This window comes from Acinonyx jubatus, chromosome A1 (genome assembly GCF_027475565.1).
Source record: "Acinonyx jubatus isolate Ajub_Pintada_27869175 chromosome A1, VMU_Ajub_asm_v1.0, whole genome shotgun sequence".
Classification (NCBI taxonomy): Eukaryota; Metazoa; Chordata; class Mammalia; order Carnivora; family Felidae; genus Acinonyx; species Acinonyx jubatus.
In genome coordinates, this window is record NC_069380.1 from 24,368,249 (window position 1) to 24,394,750 (window position 26,502).

Here is a 26,502-nt window from a genome sequence, read left to right on the forward strand (position 1 = left end):
GCTGTCAGCCCAGAGCACGACGTGGGGCTCGAACCCACGAACCGTGAGATCATGACCTGAGCTGAAGTCAGATGCTTAACAAACTGAGCCACCCAGGCGCCCCAATTGCCAGGCTATCTTTGAAGGCCTGGTGAGTGCTAGCACTGGCCTATGGAATCCGGCTTTATGAGATGAAGGTCAGGATAACTGACAGATTGTACCAGTGTTCTAAAAGCCTGGGTAATGAATTCAGACAACTAAATATAGGACTGGAATAAATCTTTTATTACCGAAAACAATCCACAATGGAGATGGTTGGCACTGGGCAGATTTCCACAAAAATTCACGAACAGCATTCACAAAGAGAACTTGGGTACGTGGCTTTGAACCCAGAGGAGGCACAAATGCCACTGGTTGACCTTGAAATGTTATCTTATCACTTGGAATGGATGCCCAAAAAAGCCAGTTGTAAGATAAATTGGTTTTTTTTTTGCGAAGGATTCTGTCAGTTCTCATTTTACGCCCAACATGCAATAATTTTCTAGATCTTCACTGAAATCCAAAGACCTTTTACTAATCTTCCTAAAGTAATTATTCTGCAACAATTCCCTCACAATCACAAAGTTACTTAAGGAACTGGGGTTACAAAGAGGCGTCACAGAAGACAGAACCTGTACTCTCAAAGACAGGAATTACCATATACACAAACTTTAATCGCTTTTAAAGTGGGACTCCTAAATCATTGTATGACTTATCAACTCAGAATTTAGAGCTCTTCTTTTACTGGGATCATTCTTTAAAATAAAACTGCTTTCCTTTACTTTTCTGTAGCAGGAGGAAGAACAGACATGGTACAAAACAGGAAGCTGTGTTGCTCCAAAAATATCACAGGATCGGATGACTCGAAAACCTTCACCAAACTTGGGACCGTGACACCATTCACATGTAGACGGGCTGCGAATGAGGAAACATCACGTCAATACTTAGTAAATATCTACTAAGGAAAAGACATCTTGCCTGATGCTGTGCAAGATCAAAGTAGTTTAAAATGGGGCCTTTATCGTTATTGATCTTAGCATCTAATTAAAGAGCTAAAACATACACAAGTAAAAATTAAATGCTAAAAAATAGATGTGTGAATACAAAACAATCCTAGTTTTCTAAAACAAAAAAGTATAGATGCATAGCAAGGAAACACTCTAAGCATAGACACAGAGAGAAAACAGTACTTATTCTTGGTCAATGTGATCACAGGACATTTTAAATGTCCTTATAAAGTTTTTTCATAATTTTCAAATTTTCTGTAAGAACTACATATTATTTTTAGAATTCAAAATAAATATATTATTTTAAAAATAAAGGGACTACCATAACCTAGTATAGGACTAGTGTCTGCATGTATTTTTAGATGCTCACAAATCAGTTAAAAAAAAATAAAGACATCAACCGCTTATTCCATTTGCATGAACAGACTGTTCACAGAAGAAGAGACTTGAATGTCGAGAGCACATTGAGCAATGTAGCTTCTCAACCTCATCAGCCATCAGAGACTACAGATACCATTTCATAATCATCAGATGGGCACAATGGAAAAGTCTGCCAGTACAAAGTTTGGTGTGGATGAGAATCATCAGGGGCCACTCATACTTTCTGGGTGGTGTAGACATCGGTATGATTTACCAATTTTAAATTTAAAAAATAAAAAAAAATTGATATAAACATGGATACACGTTAAATTTTACATATGGATAAAATCTCAAAAGAGTTAACAGAATGTCTTGGACAAATTTTTTATGGCAATACATTTTGTTTTGCTTCATATTATGAATAGCATCATAATATTCCAAAACATGGATACACCGTAATTTTATTTTACCACTTTTTTATTGATGCACATTTAGGCTGCAATTACCATCCCTATGCCTGACTTGTGTTCACATGTTACTATTTCTATAAGACGAATTCTGAAGACTTAAATTTCTCTTTCTTTTTTTTTTTTAAATTTTTTTTTTCAATGTTTATTTATTTTTGGGACAGAGAGAGACAGAGCATGAACGGGGGAGGGGCAGAGAGAGAGGGAGACACAGAATCGGAAACAGGCTCCAGGCTCTGAGCCATCAGCCCAGAGCCTGACGCGGGGCTCAAACTCCCAGACCGCGAGATCGTGACCTGGCTGAAGTCGGACACTTAACCGACTGCGCCACCCAGGCGCCCCTTAAATTTCTCTTTCAAGGGGTAAGCAGGATACTGTCAAAATGCCTTCCACAAAGCTTTGACCAACTTACAGTGCCACGAATGGTACATGATAATGCAGTTTGCGGCATCCAAAGCCAACATTTAGTGTCAACCTCCTTCATTTTGATTAAACGGGTCCATAAAAAACCTATTGTTGCTATGTGATATCACAGTTCCTTGATTACCAATAAGATTTAACATTCTTCATGTTTATCAGCTATCAATGTATCATCACCCCTGAATTGCATATTCCTATCACTTATACACTTTTTATTGGTTATATCTTTTCTTACGGATTTGTGGGAGACATACATATATGTTTCAACAGCTGTATGCATTGCAATATCTTCTTGATGACTTGCCTCTTAGTTTTATAGGTGTCATGTTACATGGACAGATTACACTTTTGTCAAATTTATGAAACTTGGCTTTACTGTTTATATTTTTTGTTTTGCTCAAGGCATGTTTTCCTATCGTGAAGTTATACATATTAGTCTCCTATACTTGCTTGCGAAGGCTTTGAAGTTTTGTTTTTCGCATTTACATTATTAATCCAACTGGAACTGATTTTGCATAGGATAGTGACATACACATAGCAGGAATCTAATGATACATTTTTTTCCCCTGGTAAGTGACCAAATATCTCAGTATCACTTATTGAAAAATCTCTCCTTTCCCTACTGATCCACAGTGCTATTTTGCCCGACATCAAGCTTTTGCACACGCACGAGGACGTAATTGGACTATGTATTCTCTTCCATTGGTTAATTTATCTTTCGTTGCACGTAACACCAGCTGTATTACTCTCTCTGACTTTATAATAATTGTTCATATCTGACCAGATATAAACCAACGAGGCCCTTAATGTTAGTCTTCTTTTTCAGGCTTGTCTTGGCTATTTTGCAGTCTCTGCTTTTCCATACACATTTTATACTCAGCTTATCAAGTTTCTCGGAGATTCTGTTGGAGTTTTGACCAGAACTACATTGAACATATCATTCTTTTTGGGGAGAACGGATGTATTTTTGGTGTTGGATCTTATTATACCTGAATATGTATCTTTGTCATTTGATTCAAACTTCTTTATTTTTCTGTCATTTGATGTTTTCTCGCTGTAAATGCTTTGTACATATTTCACTTGATATATTCCTAGGTACATTACGTTTCTTTACAAAAAGTATCACTTAAATATTACATCTCTAATTGTTTTTGATATCTGGTTATAGTTATAGCTTCTCTTCAACACCACACCATAGACATTGTTGTTATTATTTCATGGATTCTAGAGACCATGTTTGTTTATCCACACATCTCCAATCTCTTTCCCTCCATTCCTCCTTACATCTCAGAGCTTGCTTCTGGAGTCATTTTCCTCCTGATGCACACGCTTTGCAAATTTCTTTAGTGAAAATCTAGAGGAAGTCAATTCTCTGCTTTATTTTCTCTGAAATGACATTCTTTCTCCCTTGTTCTTGCAAGTTCGTTGTGCTGGGCAAAGTAGCGTGTTTTCGGTCATTGTCCCGCTGTTGCTAGCAGTTGACTTCTTATTCTAAGTGCCTTTTACCCCCCTCGCTGATTTTGAGTCTTTGCCTTCGTCTTTGGTGTCTATAAGGTGTGTTACTGCCCTCGTATAGAGCTTTCAGCGTCTGAGGTCACATCTTTCATTACTTCTGAAAATACACAGAATTCTCTGGGACTCTACGTCTGTGTTAGGGTACGTATTAATATCTCTTTACCTCCTGTCTGCATAGACACAATAATCTCTTCAGATCCCTCTGCGTGTCTGTATAGTTGTCTATTTAACCCATGCACCAAGTTAATTTCAACTGTTACACTTTTAGTTTCTAGAATTTCATTTCATTTAAAATTTCTTTTTCAGGGGCGCCTGGGTGGCTCAGCCAGTTAAGCATCCGACTTCAGCTCAGGTCATGATCTCATGGGTCGTGAGTTCAAGCCTTGCATTGGGCTCTGTGCTGACGGCTCAGAGCCTGGAGCCTGCTTCAGATTCTGTGTCTCCCTCTCTCTCTGCCCCTCTCCTGCTCACACTCTGACTCTCTCTCTCCCAAAAATAAATAAACATTAAAAAATAAATAAATAGGGGCCCCTGGGTGGCTCAGTCAGTTGAGCAGTCGACTTCGGCTCAGGTCATGATCTCACGGTTCTGTTCATGGGTTTGAGCCCCACGTTGGGCGCTGTGTTGACAGCTCAGAGCCTGGAGCCTGCTTCGGATTCTGTGTCTCCCTCTCTCTCTCTCTACCCCTTGCCCACTCACACTCTGTCTCTCTCTCTCTCTCTCAAAAATAAACATTAAAAAAATTTTTTTAATAAATGAAAATAAAATTTATTTTTCATATGTGCCCACTCATATTCGATGGTCTTTTATTTCTTAACCATTTTTAAAATTAATATATTTTATTACTTTAAACACTGAAAATAGGTATTTCATATTCTGTAAAGTTCTAATATCTTGGATCCTTGGAGGCTTGTACCTGTTGACTGATTTTGCTGACTTTAACTCTTGATGGCTCATTTCCACACGTATTTGGACATTTCTTTCAACTGTGAGATAATGTTCAATTTAACTTAATTTTTTCGGAGTCTTCAAAGTCTAAATTGAGGATGTTTCTCTCAAAAACGCTTGGTTAGCTAGAAAAAAGGTATTTACTGCCCAGGGACACGTAGCCCACTCTTGGGTACAGATTTGAGGAATGTCAGGTTCAGCTTCCCTACTTTGTGGTGAATTCAAATCTTTTTGTACCACATCTGTTACCACTCACTAGTTTGGTTTTATTTCTTTATAAAACTTTGTATCTTTTGAGGTATTTCTTAATTTTTCATGTGCATTCAAATCTCATGAACACTGACATCTCGATGCATTAAAATGGAAAACTTTGGGTCCTGGTCCCTTTTTACTGGTAGTTTAGAATCACCTTCTTCAATTTCTTTGATGATTACTAGTCTGTTTAGGCTTCCTGCCTTTTATGGAGTCTATATTGGTAGTTTATCTACTCCTGGGAAATTTTACTTAGGCATACAACAAATGTTTGTTAAATCAGTACTATATGCACTGATGAGCGTAACAACAGATTTATACCATCTGAAGGAAATAAGAGATAAACTGAGTGGACCGCCAGTGGATGGGGTTTAAAAATCCGGAGATTAGGCAATGATTCTCACACTGGCCACGGATCACTGAGGAGAAGTTGCTCAAAATACGTCTGGTCTCTAGGAAGCTAGAGTATAAAGCATTTCCCTGCATAGTGTGCCTGGGACTAAAGAAGCCTTTTTTGGAAGAACCCACTTCTATGTCCTTAGTAATTCACAGGACCTATGACCATTGCCAGCTACTCCTCAGCAATGTGTAACTCCCACTGGAATTAAGTAGTGACTTGAGGATTTTAGCAAATGGGCTGAATTCAGACGACATCACATGCCTGAAGAGCCAGAAGGAGAAATGCGAAGAATTTTATGTATGCCTGAGGGTGTGGTGTGGTGTGTGTGTGTTGACGGTAAAACTCTCACTTGGCCTCTATTGACTACCATTTTAAAGGCTTAAAGGTGTATTCTTCCTAAAAGGGCTTCAGCATGTGCTCACCATTTTAGCAGCTCTTGAATTTCCACTGGGATCTCATCGTAATATTTGTCTAGATTACTTTTTAAGAAGAACAAGGAAGTAAGATGAGTCAGACACGGGGGGCTATTTAAAGAATTCTCTTTCCAAAAAGTAGGATGCGTGAAAGTGTTCTCAAACTGGAGTTTTTTCAGGTTAAGCTTCAAAATCGCAGGTGGAAAAGCAGTCAGATCGGTCCCGTTAACATTCAGATTTTCAAGTAATCTGTAAATAAAGGAAACCAAATTTAAAAGGTGTTTATGCAACTCATAATACTGAAATAAAATTCCGTCCCAATGTTCCGGAAAATTAGCATCAAACTTAGCAATAACATACAAGTGTTTAAGAACTTCTTTAGAATCAGAGAATTAAAAAGCAATTGAAAGAGTATGTTTTGCCAATAAGTGCGTTTGTGTGAATAGCAAGAGTTAAAGCATATGTTTTGGGTCTTTGCAACATGTCATTACGGAAAAAGAAATACTATAGCATAATGATACAACGAAAGGGTATATATTTGTTGAGCAATTGAACACCAGTAGCTATTTTTTCATCCAAACCTCATCAAAACGGTGGAATTAACACGATCATATGTATCATGTGCTATGTTGCACACGGACTTTTCATCACCCGAGTCCCCCTGGTTTTTACTGTGTCCGTTGCTTCTGATAGCCCTGATTTCTTTGTTCAAAGAGAACCAACCTTACTGATTTTCTCATTTATACTACTTGTCTTGATGGTGTGTTTTACAGCCACTCATCTCCTTTCTAATTAGTGCTGGAGACAGGCAGAAAAGTATCTGTTTATGAGGGTCACATAAACACAAATCAAAGGCTGGTCCAACTTGTCAAGCGTGCTGGGAGTGAAGAGGTTGAAATGACGACTTTTGAAGCGAGAGGCTGGGAGCTCTGGAGTCTGTCTCATGTGCTCATGTGCAGCCTTGTTTCTTGTCCACACAAACTCTTCAGTTCTGACTCCTGACAATACTAAAACATGATGGGGGCGACTGGGTGGCTCAGCCAGTTGAGCATCTGACTCTTGATTTCGGTTCAGGCCATGATCTCACGGTTGGTGGGTTTGAGCTTGGATTCTGTCTCCCTCTTTGCCTCTCCCCTGCTTGCTCTCTCTTTCTCTCTTTCAAAAATAAATAGATGAACATTTTTTAAAAATAGTATTAAAATAGTAAAGAAAAATGTTTGCGTGTGTTTGGGGGGAAAAGATAGCCATTAATAGACTGGGAAAGTACAGTAGGGTTTCAAAATTAATAAGGGAGAAAAAAAGAATAAGTAGCATCTTGAAAAAATCACACACACATACACACACAGAAAGAAGGCAAATAGGAAAAGGAAGAAGTAAATAAATAGTAAATACAAAGTAAAATGGAAGGCAAAAATTTAAATATATCAGTCCTAACAAAGGCGAACAGGTTGAATACTGTTAAAATATAAAGATTGTTACATGGGATATAATGATTGGTACAAATATTAGAAAAGCAGAGACAAAATCATCTCACTTTACTGAGGATAAGACTATCCTCCTAGAAAGCCAAAGAAAATCCAGTAAAACTGAACCGGAATGAAGATAAATTGAGTTATATAACTTGATTTTAAATTCATGTAAAGAAGGACATAGCTTTTCTCTATTCTGTACTGGCAATAGTCAGCTAAAAATAAAAATTAGAGAAAATGTTACATTCATTATAGCAACACAATTATAGAATACTTAGAGGAAGTTAGTAATAAAGATAAAGGACTTATGTGAAATGAGTCATAAATTTTTTTTTTTAATTTTTTAATGTTTATTTATTTTTGAGAGAGAGCAGGGGAGGGGCAGAGAGAGGGAGACACAGAATCTGAAGCAGGGTCCAGGCTCTGAGCGGTCAACACAGAGCCCGACGTGGGGCTCAAACCCACAAACTGTGAGATCATGACCCAACCTGAAGTCAGATGCTTAACCGACTGAGCCACCAGGTGCCCCCGGTCATAAATTCTTATAAAGGACATAAAACAAAATCTAAACAAATGAAACATTATGCTGTGTTTTAGGATGAAAAGATTTAGTAACATCAGAAATATAAATTCTTCAGAATTTATATGTAAACTCAAGACAATTCCAATCGAAATTTCAATTTTGTGTTTATATTTTTTGGGGGTGGAGGGGCTTGGAATTATATTAAATGATCTTAAAGCTCATGATATAAAGAGAATAGGTTTTTTAAAAAATGTTTATTTATCCTGAGAGAGAGAGAGAGAGAGAGAATAGGGGGAAGGGGGAGAGAGAGAGAGGGAGAAAAGAATCCCAAGCAGGTTCTGCCCTATACGTGCAGAGCCCAACTCGGGGCTCAATCCTATGAATCGCAAGATCGTGACGCGAGCTGAAATCAAGAGTCAGACACTTAACCGACAGAGCCACCCAGACACCCCCTAAAGAGAACAGTTAAAAGAGTATTATTGAAAAATAGTCTCCCTATTAATTGTTAAAAATTATTCTAAAGTCGTAAGTAAAATAGGATGGCACTGACCTAGAAGGACATAGATGAACTTCAGAGACTTTTTAAAAATCAGTGTGAGAAAGAAACAGAGCTTGGTATTATTAAGATTACACGATGTATGTGTATATCCTTACCCAAAATAAGTTAAGACTGATAAGAACACAGGTTCACACACAGAAAAATGAACAAGGTTCTCTCGTCATTCTATTACGTAGCCATCAGGACAGCTTTTAAACAATCACTGAAAATGTTATGTCTTAAAATGTTATGTCTTAAAAATAGCAATCATTCAAATTCTGTTTTTGTAAACTTTATGCTTTCACATATTATGTTTTATGACCATTCAGTATATGAAAGAATTCAATTTTCTCCAACACAGTCATTACCAAATATACCCTTATAGGGCATATGACTGTGTGTACTTACTACTTCCCAAATACCTGAGTTTCTGGATTTTGTTTGGGATAGAAGCAACACTATTGTAGGAGATATCAAGTTCCTCAAGATGGGCCAAAGAAAATAACCTTAAATAGAAAAAAGAAAATGAAATTAAAAATGACTACATGTTTGTCATTACTGGGCATGAATGAAGAATTAAATATTTGAGTAAAGAGGTAAAAGTATTAGAGAAACTGTATTTTTCTAAGATCTTATAATTTATGGACTTCTTTTCATTATAGGCAGTGTAATTACAATCCAAGTTCCTCAAATAAACCATTTATCCTTTAAGACTGCCTTGAAATGTTTGGAGTGGATAAAGCTCCACGCAGAAAAAGCCACCTGAGAAATTTCTAGCACACTCGGATATATTATTTCCTTGGTTGCTGTATTAGTTTCCTAGGGCTGACATAACAAATGACCACAGCCAGGTGGCGTGGAGCAAGGGACATTTACACTCTCACAGTCCGGGATGCCAGCGGTCCGAAATCAGGGTGTTAGTGGAGCCGGTTCTTTTTCGGAGGCTGTGAGGACCCTCCAGGTAGGCTTTGGGAAGGAGAAGACAAGAACCAAGAAAGAAAGAGGCAAAAAAAAAAAAAAAAAAAAAGGAAAGGAGATATTTTGGTGATGTCATTACCCCTTAAACAAACAATGAAAATGTATTTCATGAACAAATGCTATCTCAAGGCTTTGGGGAAAAGAAGACACCTTTTGGGTTTTTGAAATGATTTATCATCTTTATTTTACAAGAAAACTAAACAGACCCATCAAAGGGCTTTCCGTGGTTACAAGACTTCAAACACTTAACCTGAGAGAGTTGATGACACCTTTACGTTGTATGATCAAGGGCATAACTCTAACTATAGGGGGCCTAACGGCAAGGGCATAGCTAGGATGAGAACCCCGTTCTTTGTGCCTCCAGAGCCGAGACTTTCCTCTCTGCTTTTGCTTTACAACAGATGCCCTAAGCAGCTCAACGCAAAATCGTAGCAACAAAAAATTGGGACTCAGGGAATTTGTGCTGTGCTGTCAATCTTCCCCTAATACACATACAGAACCTGTTATCTAATAAAATATATACAGCTTTATTTTAGAAACACTAGTATTACTGAGAAATAGCTCCTTAAAACTTTTTGACTGTAACCAATGGTTAACCAATAGTCCAAACTAATTTGCTTAATCTCTAAATAGTGAATAATGTTGACCCTCTACTTAGGAACAAGTTGTAGTTGCTTTAGGAATTTTTATATTCCTGGGCGCCTGGGTGGCCCAGTCAGTTAAGGGTAGGACTTGGGCTCAGGTCATGATCTCATGGATAGTGAGTTCGAGCCCCGCATCAGGCTCTGTGCTGACAGCTCAGATTCTGTGTCTCCCTCTCTGTCTGCTCCTCCCCTACATGTGCCCCCCTCCGTCTTTCTCTCCCTCTCTCTCTGTCTCTAAATTAACATTAAAAAAAAGAATTTTTGCATTTTGCTTATTTAAAAATTTTTTTTAATGTTTATTTACTTTTGAGAGACAGAGTGTGAGTGGGAGAGGGGCAGAGAGAGAGGGGGACACAGAATCTGAAACAGGCTCCAGGCTCTGAGCTGTGAGCACAGAGCCTGACGTGGGGCTCAAACTCACGCAAAACGGTGAGACCATGACCTGAGCCGAAGTCAGACGCCCAACCGAATGAGCCACCCAGGCGCCCCTACGTTTTGTTTAAATGACAGTTATGGTTATTAAAGCTTGGAATTCTAATTATAGATTATCAAATGTAAGTTTATATTTAGATGCATATATAGGTACATACACATACATATATATGCCTTTATATGTACATATATATATGTAGTTTGTGTGTATGTGTATATGTGTGTGTGTATACATATGCAGGGTTGTGTGTGTGTATATATATATGTATATATGTACACACAGATTAGTGTACACACATATATTACTTAGCTCTGTTCACCGGGACTGTCTAGAAGCAATGTCATCACCATAGCAATGGGACATCCAGCACTCAGATCTCAGTTTTTAAACACCATCTTTCAATAAAAAAGAAACAGGGTTTCCCTAGAGAAATAGCTGCTTCTAGTATCAAGGCAGAGAAAATACAATTTATGTTACTGTTAAAAAATATAGATGATTTAAACAGAAATAAAATATACACAGGGCAGTATTCTTACTTTCTTAGTGTTTATGTTTTTATATATGTGTAATGTATGATGCATATATACACATTTTTATACAGAAATGGTATAACTTCTATATGCTTTTTGTTCTTTTAAATGACTGAATAGTGATACAGTTTATGAATATAGAATTTGTCAGATTGTTAGTTACAAACAATGCTAGGTGAACAAGCTTATAAATGAATTTTGATGCGGTTCCTTAATTACTGTGAGAATCTTTACAAAATGTTGTTCAACTATTTAAGAGCCCCTGTCCCTTTGCCCTTTACCCACGTTCAATTTGTTAAACTCTAACTTGAAGAAGTATCTTGTTTTGCATTTGGTTACAGTTTTGGTTTAAAATTTTCATTAGGGGTTAAATAATTCCCTGTCCATATGTGGGGGAGGGGGAGGGGTGAGGAAACCCATCTCTCTCATACCCAAATATCAACATTCCTATTACAGAATCTTCGGTATTATACTAGCTAATTTCTTAGTTTACAGATTAGGAAATTGAGACCAGGAAGCTTAAGTGACTTTCTCCAGACAAAACAGGTCATTATCAATTTTGAAGTTAAAAGTCTAGATTTCCTAATGCCACATACAGTGTCCTTTCCAAAAAGGCTGTCGAGGGATAGGTGCAAATTTCTCACTTGAGCCTCTTTATATGATATGTATTCTTTTAATCTATACTCAGATAATGGATCTGTAGATGAACGCTCTAGCCTCCGTAAGAGTTGACATCTATGTAGCTGGTAAAATTCCTTTTAACACAATAACAAGAAGCAAATCAGTGAATCAGAACAGAATGCGAATTATTCGATGGCTAAAAAGTTGCCAGCTGCTTTCAAACGGGAAATTGATCGCTTTCTAAATAGTAAATTCTTTTCTGTGTTTATAATCTCAGGCTACCGACCTTACCCAGCTGGAAGGGTAGTGATCAAATTAAAGGCGATGCTGAAAACTCTAAGGAACTTAAGCTGTTGGATTTCAGAAGGGATTTCTTTGATAGGATTATTTCTCAGGAATAGTAGTTGTAAATTTTTAAGACAAAATATCTGAGGAACAGAAAAGAGAAACAAATATGAGTGGCATGATAAAGTGTACAAGTCTCTGTTTGTTACATTTTGTAAGCCCTTTGAACTACCATGGTAGAATCAGCAAAAGAACATTAACTGGCTGTATTATTTATCTCTTTTTTCACTCTTTTCCGGGGTATCATAAGTGGCGATTTTTTGGTTATAATTATTATTAATAAGACATTATTCTTGAAAAGACAGTAATATCAAAATCAAAATTAAAATTAAAAGAAATTATTGCAATATACACCAATGATAAAAATGGACTCACTTCTGTGGGAAAATAACTGATCTCATTGAAGGATAAGTTAAGATATATCAATTGGGAAGCCAACGGTGTTAAGTCTGGACAAGTCATAATAAAAAAACCCTAAAAGAAAATGACAAGAGATTAGAGGTGAATCATTAACAAGGCACAAAAGTATTTTATACTGAAGTAAAACAAGCAAAACAACGAGCACATAATCTGAGTGATGGTGTTTTTCACAACACACAAACGAGCTTCTATTCACCTTCCATTCATGTATGTTAGTCTGTCATAATAATAATTTCTTAATTATGTGAAGGATAGAAACGAAATAGAAACACCGCTAAGTATTCATGTGTGTAAGAAGTATAGTGTTACATGTGTGACAGGAATTATTTTCATTAATAACAAGCAAACATTGCTTGAGTGTCCACTACATGCTGAAAAGTTAGTAAAAATATTTTACATTCAATGATGTCTTTTAGCTTATTTTGTCATGTTTCTACTTCTATTTCTCTCTAGTCTCGCTGTTAATCTAACAGCTAAAATTTCTTACTGAAATATGCCAACTCGGAATGAAGAAAACTATGTCCCGTTATGAACTAAATGTTTGTGTTCCCGCCATATTCACACGTGAAAGCCCCAACCCTCAGTGTGATGCCATGTAGAGATGAGGCCTGTGTGAGGTAATTAGGGTTCCACGAGGTCTTAAGGGTGGAGCCCTTATAATGGGGTTAGTGCCCTTAGAAGAACAGGAGGGGACCAGAGCTCTCTCTTTCTACCATGTGAGGATACAGGAAGAAGTCTGCTGTGAGCAAGAGACCTCGAACCAGGAAGCGAGTCAGCTGACCCCTCAATGCTGGACTTCCCAGCTGCCGGAACTGTGAGAAATGAACATTCGTTGTTGAAGTTGTTCAGTCTGTGGCATTTTGTCAAAGCAGCCGGAACTGACTAAGACACGCCTGCTGCCTCCCTATATCTTTAATGCTCCAGGAGAGTGGAAACATTTGTTTCTTAAGGATCGTAGACTCACTAATGGTCACCTGACTGAACCAAGGGACTCCATTACTCAGCTCGTAGAGAAGGGAGACGTCGCCATAGTGCATCAGGCTACGCCAGGTAGCGTATAAGAATGAAAAGGTTCACGGCTAAAGAATCTTGAAGTTGAAAGTGCTGGTTTCAGAACTGAGATTTTACTTGTTTGTTTGTTTACGTTTTTATTTTTTTACCGAGAAAGCACGAGCTGGGGAGGGGCAGAGAGAGAAAGCGAGAGAAGCTCAAGCAGGCTCCATTCCCAGCACAGGGCCCATGGAGGGGCTTGATCTCACAACTGTGAGACCACGACCTGCCAAAATCAAGTGTCGGACGCTTAACTGACTGAGCCACCCCGGGCGCCCTGAGACCGACCTTGTATTAAAGTATTACTATTGGTAAACGTGTATATAGACAAAAAGGAGGCGTTCTTTTTTTCCTGTCATTAGACACTCCTCTCTGCCGAACTGGCGGGTACACTTATGTAGTAGAAACGTGTCTGTCATAGTCTCCAATCACTCCACTTACTGTGCCAACAATTAGCACCTTTACATTTCCTTCTGCCTTGGAAAGTGCTTCCCCCGTTTCCTCCCATGAACGTCTTCTCACTTCATTAGTGGCCTGCGTATAGTCAGCCGTCAGCTCACAAGGCAGCTGACCAGAAAGGCCTTCCCTAACCAACCTGTGATAAATAGTGACCTCCCAAACCTGTTTGCTGTGGTTATCATGGAAGGGTCTCGAAGAACTACATAGCGCTGAGAATGTGGAGCCTTTCCCCATCTCCTGAACTGCTCTAGCGACCTTTAAGTGCTTAGACCCTGAGTCTGTATCATACTATTCAGTGCACTTGTTCTGTGTAAATTTTGTTCATATAAAATCTACTTCTTTTAATAAGGCCCTGAAATAAATAAGGAATTATGACGTTTGATTCGTCTGTGTCGCCCCCACAGAACTCTGGATTCTACTCTGGAGTCAAATATTTTTTTTAAATAATATTTATAGCCGTGGAAATATTTTTTTTTCTTGACTAGCTTCACCCAACTCTTTAAAAGCTACATTCTCTCTCCCATTTGAAGCAAGGATGAGCAAACCACACTTTGCCAACTGTTTTTTTCTAAATAAAGTTTTATTGGAACATAGCCGTGCCCATAAGTTTAAGCATTGCATACAGCTGCTTTTGAACTATCGAACAGAGTTGAATACTTGTGACAGAGACCATGCAACCCTCAAAGCCTAACGTTTTACTATCCAGCCCTTTACAGAAAAAGCTTGCCAACCTCTCATTTAAAGTAATTCACTCCAGGGGCGCCTGGGTGGCTCAGTCGGTTAAGCGTCTGACTTCAGCTCAGGTCACGATCTCGCGGTCGGTGAGTTCGAGCCCCGCGTCGGGCTCTGGGCTGATGGCTCAGAGCCTGGAGCCTGCTTCCAATTCTGTGTCTCCCTCTCTCTCTTCCCCTCCCCCGTTCATGCTCTGTCTCTCTCTGTCTCAAACATAAATAAAAACTAAAAAAAAAAAAAAAAATTATAAAGTAATTTGCTCCGGGGACACCTGAGTGGCTCAGTTGGTGAAGTGTCTGGCTCTTCATCTGGGCTCAGGTCCAAATCTCACAGTTCATGAGTTTGAGCCCCATATCCGGCTCTGTGCTGACAGTGCAGAGCCTGCTTGATATTCTCTCTCTCTCCCTCTTTCTCTGTCCCTCCCCCACTCATGCTGTCTCTGTCCCTCTCAAAAATAAATAAACTATAAAAAAAATTTTAAAAATAAGATTTAAAAAAAAACAAAGTAATTCACTTCAAAACCAGATAATCTGATATTTTTACTTCTAATGGTTGACAATCTTATTTCAAAACAACCTTCCCACTGAAACCGACAGGGTAAACAAACACAACACAATAAAGGCTTGGGGAATTACCAAGGGTAGCTAGGATTTCATAAACCAAACTTCCAGAGAGGAGAGAATCTCAGGGAGGTAAACACAACGCTCAACACTACTTTTCTCCCGAAGTCATTTGCTTCATCAAAAGCTGTGGTCAAGAGGCTGAATAGAATCATAGCCAGCCTAATTAGGGCTAGAAAGATAAAAACTGGAATTCAGGGCTTACCAAAGACGAGGGGGACCTCCGACTTGGTATGAAAGGGCCGAAAGGCTACAGCCTTAGGAGAAAAGGTTAACAGGAAAGCTCTATAAGATTGAAGCTCAGATTAAAATAAAGAGCTTTTGAAGCTTCTGGTCCAAGGTGGCAGTGTAGAAAGTCCCTGAACTCACCTCCTCCATGCACACACCCAATCTACATACACCTACTCAGAGAGCAATTCCTCCTGAAGAAGAACCGAGGGCTGACTGAACAGTTTCTGCACAACAAAAGATAGAGAGACCATGTAGAGAACGTCAAAGGAGACGGAAATACCGTGAGGAAGGCAACCCGAGCCCTCCACGCACTGCAGTGGGATAGTACTGAGGGACCAGGAGCAGATTCATCTGCTCTGAGGCACAGAGGAAAAGCCTGGGTTTAAGCGAGCAACTGGAACAAAAAGGAACCAGCACGAGGACCCTGGCAAACCGAGGGAGAGCTGCTGGAGCTCTGGAACTCTCTCTGGGTTTGTGGAGCTGGTAAGCGCCATGGTTGATGCTCCCCCTCCACCTCCATAGCGCAGAGGGGAGCAGGCCCCGCTGGTGGCCCCAGGCCCCTAGCTCACACCAGCCCCAGGCTCCCGAGGACACAGAGAAAAAGCCGCGGTTTAAAGGAGCAGCTAGAATAGAAAAGATTTAGCCCTAGAACGCTGCCAAATGGAGGGGGGCTGCTGGAACTCTTTCTGGGTCGGAGGGGCTGGTGAGCACCACGTTTAACATTTCCCGGCTGCCTTGACAGTGCAGGAAGAAGCAGAGTCTGGGCACCATAGCCGCTGTGCTGTCTCAGCGAGCCCCCGTTCCCTAGCCCACACCAGCTCTAGTCACCCCTCCAAGATGGCCCCAGGATGGTACACACCGGGACACTCCCAGTCAGTGCTACAGATTCAGCCATCAAGCCAAGGTGACAAGGGGGCAAAGCTCTCCAGAATAATCCAGGCCTGCCCCCACGTCAGCTCCAGATGGCTTGTCAGGGCACCCCTAGTGCAGAGGGCTTTGGGACTTTCTGGCTCATGCCTGCTTTGGCCCCAGCATCCCACCAGGGCCTCTCCCGTGAAAACCACCCCAGGGAACCCCCAGCTTGCACCCTGTATCGGCTCCAGCCACCCCACAAGGGTGACCCTGTGCAGAGCGTCCCAGGACGACCTGACTTGCACACACTTAAGCTTCAGCTGTCCTGCCAATATGTCCTCTGCACAGAGAACCCTGAGACACCGCCCCCCCCCCCCGGCGTCCTCCCTCCCCCCACCGGGCCCATACCCACCTCAGCTCCAGCCACCCCACCAGGGCAGCCCCGGCACCAGCTAGAACGATCTTTACAATTATGAAAGGTTTCTTTCAACTCCAGTTTACTTAGAGGTATATTTGTTTTCCTTCATCCTCAGTGGGTGTTGAATGTTGTCAAGTTTTTGCATCTATTGAGATGATATTGTTGAGAATAACACTGATTTTCAGATATCAAGACAACTTTGAGTTTCTTGCAAAAGCTTCATTTAGTCATGATACATTGTCCTTCGTTTTAAAACTTTTCACATTGCAGGATTTGAATTCCTAATATTTTCTTGAGAAATTTTGCACATACATTTATGAAAAACAGTGGCCCATAATTTTTCTTTCTTACAATGTCCTTGTGTGGCTTTGGTATAAGAGTTATACAGGCATCATAAAATAAGGTGGTGTAAACAGGTTGTATCTCTCTTACATGTTTGGTAGACTCACTGGGGACATCCTATGTATGGGCCTGGAACTTTCTTTGTGTGAAGGCTCTTAATTAAAATTTTAATTAGATTTTTTTACAGATACGAAACTGTACTGGTGTTCTATTTCTTATTACACCTGTTTCAGCAAGTTGTGTTTTCCAGTGAAGTTTTCCATTTCATCATAGCCGTGGCACTCACTGGGAAAATGTTCGTAGTGTTTTATTATTTTCTATTTTAAAGTCTGTGAGACATGCGGTGATTTCCCCTTTTCTATTTTGATTTTGATATTTAGAATTTTCTTTCCTTTTTCCTTAACCAATCATATTATGGATTTAGAAATTTTATTCCTCTTTTTAAAGAACCACGTTTTGTCAAATGCCTTTTCTGCATCAATTGAGATGATTATGTATTTTCTCCCCTTATGCAAGAATGTATATTGATTGATTTTCTTATGTTGAATCACCTTTTTATTTCAAGAATAAATGTCACTTGGTTATTATGTATAATCCTTTTAATTTTTTTTTAATCACTTTGCTAGTATTTTACCCAGGAGAATACTTTGCTAGTATTTTGCGGGAGAGGGGCAGAGAGAGAGAGAGGGAGAGAGAGAATCTCAAGCAGGCTCTGTGCTGTCCGTGAGTAGCCCGACAAGGCTTGATCTCAAGAACCACGAGATCATGACCTGAGCCGAAATCAAGAGTTGGACACTTAAGTGACTGAGCCAGCCAGGTGCTCTGCTGAGGATTTTTATCTATATTCATAAGGGGTGTTGGTCTGTGGTTTTCTTGTGGTGTCTTTTGTTCCCTTGGTATCTGGGTTATATTGACAGCATAGAATATGTTAGAGATTATGATATTCTAGTTTAAAAGAATATATATTTGTTCACTCAGATGACCAAAATATATCTCTCATATGTGTATTTGGTCTTCATTCCAAAGTTCCTGGCTCACAGCTTCCCACATCTTTGAAATTTCTAGAGTCATAAGAGCAATGGGAACATCTTCTGTTATATTTAATTCCTTGTCCTCCATTCCTGAAACCACATCAGAGCCATAAAGATGAAATGGGTGTCTTGTTATTCATGACAAGCCCCTTTCTACAACTGGGTTTCTGTTAATGAGGCGGCTTGTGGAAAGCCCTGAAGGATGGAGGCTGGTTGCCAGGGGAACCAACCATGTGATTAGAGGGTTGGCATTTTTGGCCTCATCAACTGCCCTCCTCCAGAGAGGGAAGAGGGGAGGAAGATTGAGTTCAATCACCAAAGGTCAATGGTTTAATCAATTATGCCTATGTAATAAAACCTCCGGAAAACCAAAATGACAGGGTTTGGAGAGCATCCTGGTTGGTAAATACATGGAGATTTGGGGAGAGTGGTGCCTGGAGAGGATATGGAAGTTCCATATACTTTTTCCGTACTTAGCCCTGTGTATCTCTTTATCTGACTGTTGATTCATATCATTTAATATCCTTTGTAATAAACCAGTTATCTAGCAAGTAAATGGGATTCCTGAGTTCTGTGAGCCACTCTAGCAAATTAATTGAACCCAAGGAGAGGGTCGTGGGAACCTCTAATTTGTAGCCAATTGGTTAGAGGTGTAGGTGACAGCCGGGGCATGTGATTGGCATCCTGAGTTGAATGGCAATCTTGTGGGAGTGAGCACTTTACCTGTGGAATCTGGTGTTATCTCTAGGTAGTGTGAGAATTGAGTTGAATTGTAGGACACCCAGCTGGTATCTGAGAATTGCGTAGTGGTGTGGGGCAACTGCTCCCCCCCACCATGGTGGAACTGGGTTCAGAATACTATTAGAGGTGTTCTTTCCTCTTTCATTTTCTGGAAGAGTTTGAGAGGTATAGGTATTCATTTTTCTTTAAACGTTTAGCAGAATTCATCCATGAAGCCATCTGGTCCTGCACATTTCTTTGTTGGGAGGTTTTGATTATTTACTCAATCTCTTTACTCAGTATAGGTTTACTTAGATTTCTATTTGTTGTTGAGTCAGTTTTGGTAATTTGTGTTTTTCTAAAAAATGTTTCCTTTCATCTAAGATATTTAATTTGTTGGCATACAGTTGTTCGTAGTATTCTATTATAATCTCTTTTATTTCTGTAAAGTCAGTAGTAATGTCTCCATTTTCATTTTTGGTTTTAGTTATTTGTATTTTCTTTTTTCTTCATTTAGCTAAAGATTTGTTGATTTTATTGATCTTTTTAAAGAACTATATTTTTTGTTGATTCTCTCTACTGCTTTTCTTTTCTTTTTAATGATTATTTATTTTAGAGACAGAAAGACAGAGCACAAGTGGGAGAGGGGCAGAGAGAGCCCGAGATGGAATCTGAAGCAGGCTGCACGCTCTGAGCTGTCAGCACAGAGCCTGATGTGGGGCTCGAACCCACAAACCATGAGATCAGGACCTGAGCTGAAGTTGGACGTTCAACCAACTGAGCCACCCAGGCGCCCCATCTCTCTACTGCTTTTCTATCTACTATTTCATTAATTTCTGTTGTAATCTTTCTTACTTCCTTCTTGCTGCTAGTTTAGGGTGTAGTTTTCTCTTTTGTTCAGGTTCTTCAAGGTGTAGAGTTAGGTTGTTGATTTGAGATTTTTCTTCTCCACATAACCTTTCCACACACATTCACCTGGTCTTCCCCAACATCAACGTTTCACACACCAGTATGATGTATTTGTTATAATCAATGGACCAACATTGCACACATCATTATCAACCCAAGTCCGTAATTTACATTAGAGTTCAAACCTCTTGTTGAATAGTCTGTGTGTCGTGACAAATGTATAACAAAATGAATCCATTAGCACAGTATCATATAAAATAATTTTACAGCCCTGAAAATCCCTTGTACTCCTCCTATTCAACCTTCCCTCCCTCCTCCAACATCCCTGGCAACCACTGATAGTTTTACTATCTCCATAGTTTTGCCTTTTCCAGAATGTTTTTTATTGTTGTTATTTGATTACTGCCTCACTGGTGTTTAATTATTTTGCAATCTGCCATATTGATTCTTGTCTTGTTCTCTTTTGTGGTATATTTTTAAGACAGTTTCTTAATAGTTGTTACCATGGAGATTATAGTTGACATCTTAAATTTATAACAATCTAGTTTGGACTGATACCACGTTAACTTCAATAGCACAAAAAAATCTTTGTTCCTATACACATCTACCCCTGTCCTTGTTGTGTCATCAAAAATGACATCTTTCTACATTGTGTGTCCATTAACATATATTGATAATTACTGTTTTATGCATTTGTCTTTTAAATAACATAGGATATAAAAAGAAGTGTTGAAAATCAAAAATAGAACAATGCTGGGTTTTATATGTACCTATGTAGTTACCTTTACCAGATTTTATTTCTTTTTAAGGTTTTGAGTTCCTGTCTAATAACTTTTCGTTGCAGACTAAAGAATTCTCTTCGGCATTTCATATAGGACAGGTGTACTAATAACAAACTCCCTCAGCTTTTGTTTATCTTGGAACATCTTAATTTGTCATCTGGTTTTTGAAAGATAGTTTTGCTGGATATAGGATTCTTGGTTGAGAGATTGCTTTTCTTTCTTCACTTTAAAAATGTCATCCCATTCCTTTCTGACTTCCATGGTTTCTGATGACAAATTGGCTATTAAGTTTGAGCATCCCTTATGCATGACAAATCATTCCTCCCTTGCTGTTCTCAAGATTTTCTCTAGCTTTTGACGGATTACAATGTGTTTCAATGTGAAACTGTCTGTGTTTATCCTTTTGGAATTTGTCAAGCTTCTGAGATCTACAGATTTGTACCTTTAATCAATTTGGGGAGGTTTTGGCCATTATGTCTTCAAATGTTCTTTCTGCCCATTTCTTTCTCTTCTTTTTCTAGGATTTCCATTACTTGGTACACTTGGTGGTGTCTGACTGGTCCCTTAGCCTCTGTTCATTTTTCTTTCTTCTTTCTCCTCCTTCTCTTTCTTCTTCCTCTTCTTCTTCTTTCTGTTCATCATATTTGATTATTTCAATTGACCTATCTTCCAGTTCTCTGATTCTTTCTTGTGCCTGCTCAAACCTACAATTCAAAGCTTCCAGTAAGGTTTCTTTTTATTGTATTTTTCAGTTCCATAACTACTTTTTGGTTCTTCTTTGTAATTTCTATCTCTTTATTGATAAATCTCTGCTCACATATCATTCTTCTGTTTTTTGTTTGTTTGTTTTGTTTTTAGCTACTTCAGAATACTTAAGACAGTTGATTTAAAGGTTCCCCCCCCCCCAAGTAAGTCAAATGTCTGTGCTTCCTCAGAAACAGTTTCTATTAATTTCTGCTCTGACTGGCCACATTTCTTGTTTCTTCACATATTCCATATTTTTTGTTGAAAACTGAACAGTTGCATATTATAATGTGGTAACTCTAAAAATCATATTACTCCCCCTTTTCATGTTTTTTTTTTTTAATTTTACTTGCTGTGGGCTGTAGCTGTTGGTTTAGTGATTTTTCTTAATTGTTTTCGTGAAGTCTATAATTTTTCATGTGTTGTGTTTGAAATCTCTGCTCTGTTGGCTAGTGTTCAGTTAGTGTTTTGACAGAGATTTCCTTGTACAACAGGACAGGAGTAGAGAGAGAATAATATTTCTTCCAGTCTTTTCAGATTGGCTCTACGCAAGGGCACCCTTTCAATGCTTAGCCAGGCCATTAAAAGGTAGTGATTGCATGGGATCTTCTCTAGAATGCGTCCTGCCCTGGCCATGCACATAGCTTTCTAAATTCCCCAGTATCCATAGGCCTTTTTGAATGCCCTACCTTCCCCAAGAAACTCTCTTGTCGCTTTTCCTATTTTTGCAAGTTTTTTATGAGTTTGAACTTATTTCAAAATACATTTTTAAATGAAACCTAGATCTTGAGGTCAAAGAGCTCTGACTTCAAACCTAAGGCTCTGCTGCTTGCTGGCTGGCTGGTCTTTCACGAGTTATTTTCATTGGGCTTCAGTGCTCCTAACTGTAAACCGCAGATTATAATACCTATTTGGCTGAATTGTAAGCTTTAAGAGTAACATTTGCTTTGCACAGAGTGGGTCCTTAATAAATGGCAACTATTATTATCGCTGTTCATCACACCAGGCTTGTGTTCAGTGAAAATTTAGCCTGTTGCTAGATGTGGCACAAGGGCCAAAGATTGCCCATAACTTCAAAATATGATAATTCCGAACCTTACTTTTTTTTACTCACGCCAGATAATGAAAATACACTATAATTTCTTTGGCTTTTAACATTTTACAAAACTGGAATGAAGGCAAACTAGGACATAGGTTTAGAGCTAAATTTGCATGCGTTCCTGGAAAATCTCTATTGTAACAGGAAGGCTCCCTTCAATACCGTGGAAACTAACCAAAGTTAAGAAACCTAGAGCAAGAATAATTGCTGATTTAAAAAGAAATTGCCATTAAAAAGATGTAGCATACCTTAAGATTAAGTGCATTTCTTCCATGTATTTGACAGTTAATTATGGCTAGGTTGGTCATGGCTATTATTGTTTCATATCGTGTTGCATTAATAGTCTTAAAACCTTCACCCCGTATCACATGTGATTCCTCTCTTTTTATAGGTTTAATGTTAACGATACCTAAATAAACAGGAGAAAAAAATGAGACCTAAATGCGTTAGCACTTAGAATGAAAGTTAAGAGGTATTTATATTACGGCCACAGTGAATCATGGTAAGTAGGTTAGCTGTGTACATCCTCTGGGAGAGAGTGCTCTGAGCCTTTACCAACCTAGTCCCAGCTGGTTCTATTTGCTAAACTGGGCTTTGGTGTGTGTGTGTGTGTGTGTGTGTGCATGTGTGTCTGTGTTTCAAATATTAGTTGGCACCTTTGTCTTTCCAAAGGAAAACCATATGCTCATAGATTTCTCTCCAGATAACTTAGATTCTATCAATCTCAGTCTTTTTGTGTTATGTGTACAAATATTTTCAAAACTTTTACTACGAATTACATAAGCAACTTCTTGCTTCACAAAACTAGTAAAGGACATCACATAATCGTAAGTCAGATAGAGATCACCTCGCAAGGGACACCCTCGCTTTGTTTCAAGGGCCTTATATAATTCGGCTTTCTTGTCTCCGTTTGGAGACCCCACACAAGAAAAGAAAAAAAAAATCCAAACAACTTAGAAGTTAGTCAAACAGAGAGCATCTAAATTTACTTCCTCATGACCCTTGTGGGTTTCACCTTCAGAAACGGCCTATTCAAGTATAAACCCAAATGCAGCAGGAAAATATTTTGTGACCTCGGAACATATATTTTACATTCACGGCCATTCTTGCTGTATTATTTGCAGCAACATATTTTACAATCTCGGAAAGCCTTAGGCCATGGCTTCAGTGAAAGGAAATCACGCATCCTAGACCAAAGAAAGCAATGTTCAGTTTCTAGCTGCCAAAATAGGCCCTGTGTGCCCATCTCAGGTCAATAGATGTGAAAGGTAACTGAAGCATCAAGAGAGATGTATGATACGATAGAGAGAGTCGTTGTCTTGGGAGAGAGAGTGGATCAAGAAGGAAAGGAGAGCGAGTTAAGACCTAGGTCTGTGTGCTGCTCCCAGCCCACCCATCCCCATGGACTAGGCCCAAGCATTGGTTTTGGAATGGAAATGGGAATTCAGGTGGAGAAAAAAATAGAAATGCCCTGATGGATCCCTGAAGGCTCTGGAACCTTTCAAAGAGGGGACCGCCAGAGTGGGACAAAGTCAACAAATCAGAAATGGCAGCATGATTTGTTTCGGCTGATGACCTGGGAAAAAGAGAAAGTCCTATCGTTGGAGCCTTCTGTGTTTAATCATTAATTGAATCATTCCTTGGTTATTTTTTCTGCTCTAGAATTTTATTTGACTCCTATTTTTAAAAACAAAACTTCTAGTTCTCTGGTAAAATTCTCTAACTCATTCTTTCCTTTCTTAAACTCAGTCATCACAATTATTTTTAAAATCCCTCTTTGAAAACTTTGGTATCTGATTCTATGTCTGTTTCTATTGCCTTTTATCTTTCTACAGATCTTCAGACATTTTATCCTGTTTTTATAGGATGACTTGTGATTTTTTAATTTAATGCTGGATATTGTGGATGAAAATTTTAAAGGGTCCGGATAACGCCGTGTCTCTCCAACAAGTGTTAAATTTTCTTTGTTTGAAAGAAAAGTGGAAAAAGTATCACTTTGATTCATTAGGGACTGGTTTTGAGCTTGGCTAGGGATAATCTATTTTAGTTTTGTACTTTTTTCTAAAACATCATCCTTATTTCTAAGGCATGGGTCCTCTGGGTCTTCAACTAAAAGCCCCATGTGTTTACAAGGCCCCTGCATCTTGGCAGAGCTTTAACTTCAATAACTGTCTCCCATGCATGCTCACTTCTCATAGCTTCTCTGCTGATGTTTTTTGCTGTGTTTCTTAGAGTATTGTCCTGCACATGCACAGCTTAGAAATCAGCAGATATGGGGACTCCTGGGGGGCTCTGTCGGTTAAGCATCCGACTTCGGCTCAGGTCATGATCTCACGGTTCATGAGTTCAAGCACCGTGTCGGCTCTGTGCTGACAGCTCAGAGCCTGGAGCGTGTTTCAGATTCTGTATGTCTCTCTCTCTCTCCACCCCTCCCCTGCTCACGCTTTGTGTCTCTCTCTCCCTCTCTCTCAAAAATAAACATGAGAAAAAAAAGATGATTTTTCATTTGTTTTTTCTAGGTAACTAAAGTTAAAGCACTTAGAACAGTGCCTGGCACATGGAAAGTAGTTACCTTTCATTGTTGCATGTTTATTTCACCTACCCAGATTAAGAATGCTCCAGCTTTTATGTTCCCAGCATCAGTACAAACTTTGACTTATAGTCAATACGTCAAACATAGTTGCTGAGCAAATGGCTTAAAGAGCTGAAAATGAGGTGAGACATATGTGTGAACCCCACCCACATACACCAACACAAAATCATGAATACTTCTGTAGAGAGATAAACTTATGTACAGTTTTTTTAAAGAATGAAATACGCCTAGCGTTTACCTTCCGTCAGGTTTGACACGCTTTGCCTCGACGTGCTTTCCACATTGTCGGATTCTGTTACTTGAGTTTCTGGAAAAAAGAAAAAAAATGAAACCACTTTTTGGATACTTGTGAACACTCATGTTCAGGGTGTTATGATTTCATTATAATTGTTCATCTTTTAATGAATTTGGATTGTCCATGGAACCGTGCCCGTGAAGGGCTCCGTCCACACTGGCATTCTGCTTCTAGAGTTCATCTTGATCGCCTTCTGGATGACTGTTCATTCCCACTCCTCTTTTATGTTGACTTTTCTGATCCTTTGGGCTTCCTCATCTGGTTCCCACTACCGCCATCTGGGCAGAGCACCCAGTTTGACCTTGGCAGACCCTCAAGGTCAAAACTTCTGTTACCTCTTTCTGGATCGTATATTGAACGTATGCATAGGCAGAAAGTGATCCCGCCATCCCAACCTGCAAACCCAAGGGGAAAGCAGCCTTTGCTCACGTGCCTTCTCTCCCCTTTGGTCCACTTGACCCCGTTATTACAAAGCATGCATTATTTGTGATAGGAAAAAATGCAAATAATCCAAATGCCCATTTTGAACATGTATCATTTTGAACATGGATTTACCTAACAAAGACTGTCTTCGAGGTTTTCTTGGCAAAATTGGTGTTGGTAGGGCGATGGGACCTGGAAAATTACTAATAGTTAGTACCACCGCAGTGTTTTGCTTTAAACGTTCAGACCACTGTCTTTCTGTTTTAACAGGCACACTTCTTGGTAGAGGGCTTGGCCCTGTTTCACTTAAATCTATCAGAGCCTGCTTAAAAATAAAGGTTTTCTTCTTTGATAAAGGTGGATACTCAGAGAGAACTTCCTTGGGTTTGGGAGTAATAACTGGGGAAGGTGCACTTGCAGGTCTGGAGAACTCTGAGGAGAGAATCAGAATGTCTTTGAACATGTTATCAACATAAATATTTTTTCTTTTTGACACTTCTCGTTTTGATTTTCTTGAAGTTCCCGTTTGGCTTGTTTCTTTCCCAAAAACTCGACTTGAGGCTAAATGACAGCTTGGAAAAAATATGCAACCAGTAGCAGTGTCTGGAATGTGCCAATAGACCCTGTTAAAATGTTTTCTTGGTATTGAAATAGTCATCACTCTTTCTTGTACATGATGATCAAGAGAGAGATTTTGGATACTGATAGGGGTTTGTGATCGATCTCTTGAAACATCAGGAAAACTAGTTTTCTTTCTTTCAGTTGAAGTGGTTTCTTCTGGAGTGAAGGTCACACGTTTTGGCTTAGCTTTACCAGTCTTGGCTAAACCAGAAAAAAAAAAAGGCACAATTAGTTTATATTTATCAAGGTAACAGGGACAAAATTTAATGTCTTAAAGTTC

At 39.2% G+C, this 26,502-nt stretch overlaps 1 protein-coding gene across 6 annotated transcripts in view; it reads right to left on the reverse strand.

Moving 5' to 3' along the window:
* Positions 1-243: 243 nt before the first annotated feature.
* The window catches only part of LRRC63 (leucine rich repeat containing 63), a 42,492-nt gene continuing 16,233 nt past the window's right edge, over positions 244-26,502 (reverse strand). For 3 of the 6 annotated variants that reach the window (XM_053215653.1, XM_053215642.1, XM_027064856.2), the window contains exons 3-11: positions 25,734-26,423; positions 25,122-25,190; positions 22,539-22,699; positions 13,015-13,113; positions 12,257-12,355; positions 11,828-11,964; positions 8,753-8,836; positions 5,810-6,049; positions 244-933 (exon numbers count right to left, since the gene is read on the reverse strand). In XM_053215653.1, coding sequence (XP_053071628.1) covers positions 714-933; positions 5,810-6,049; positions 8,753-8,836; positions 11,828-11,964; positions 12,257-12,355; positions 13,015-13,113; positions 22,539-22,699; positions 25,122-25,190; positions 25,734-26,423 — 1,799 coding nt within the window. In that variant the 3' untranslated portion in view covers positions 244-713. The remainder of the gene's footprint in view (positions 934-5,809; positions 6,050-8,752; positions 8,837-11,827; positions 11,965-12,256; positions 12,356-13,014; positions 13,114-22,538; positions 22,700-25,121; positions 25,191-25,733; positions 26,424-26,502) is intronic. The other 3 variants (XM_027064857.2, XM_015068914.3, XM_027064858.2) reach the window with 3 other exon arrangements.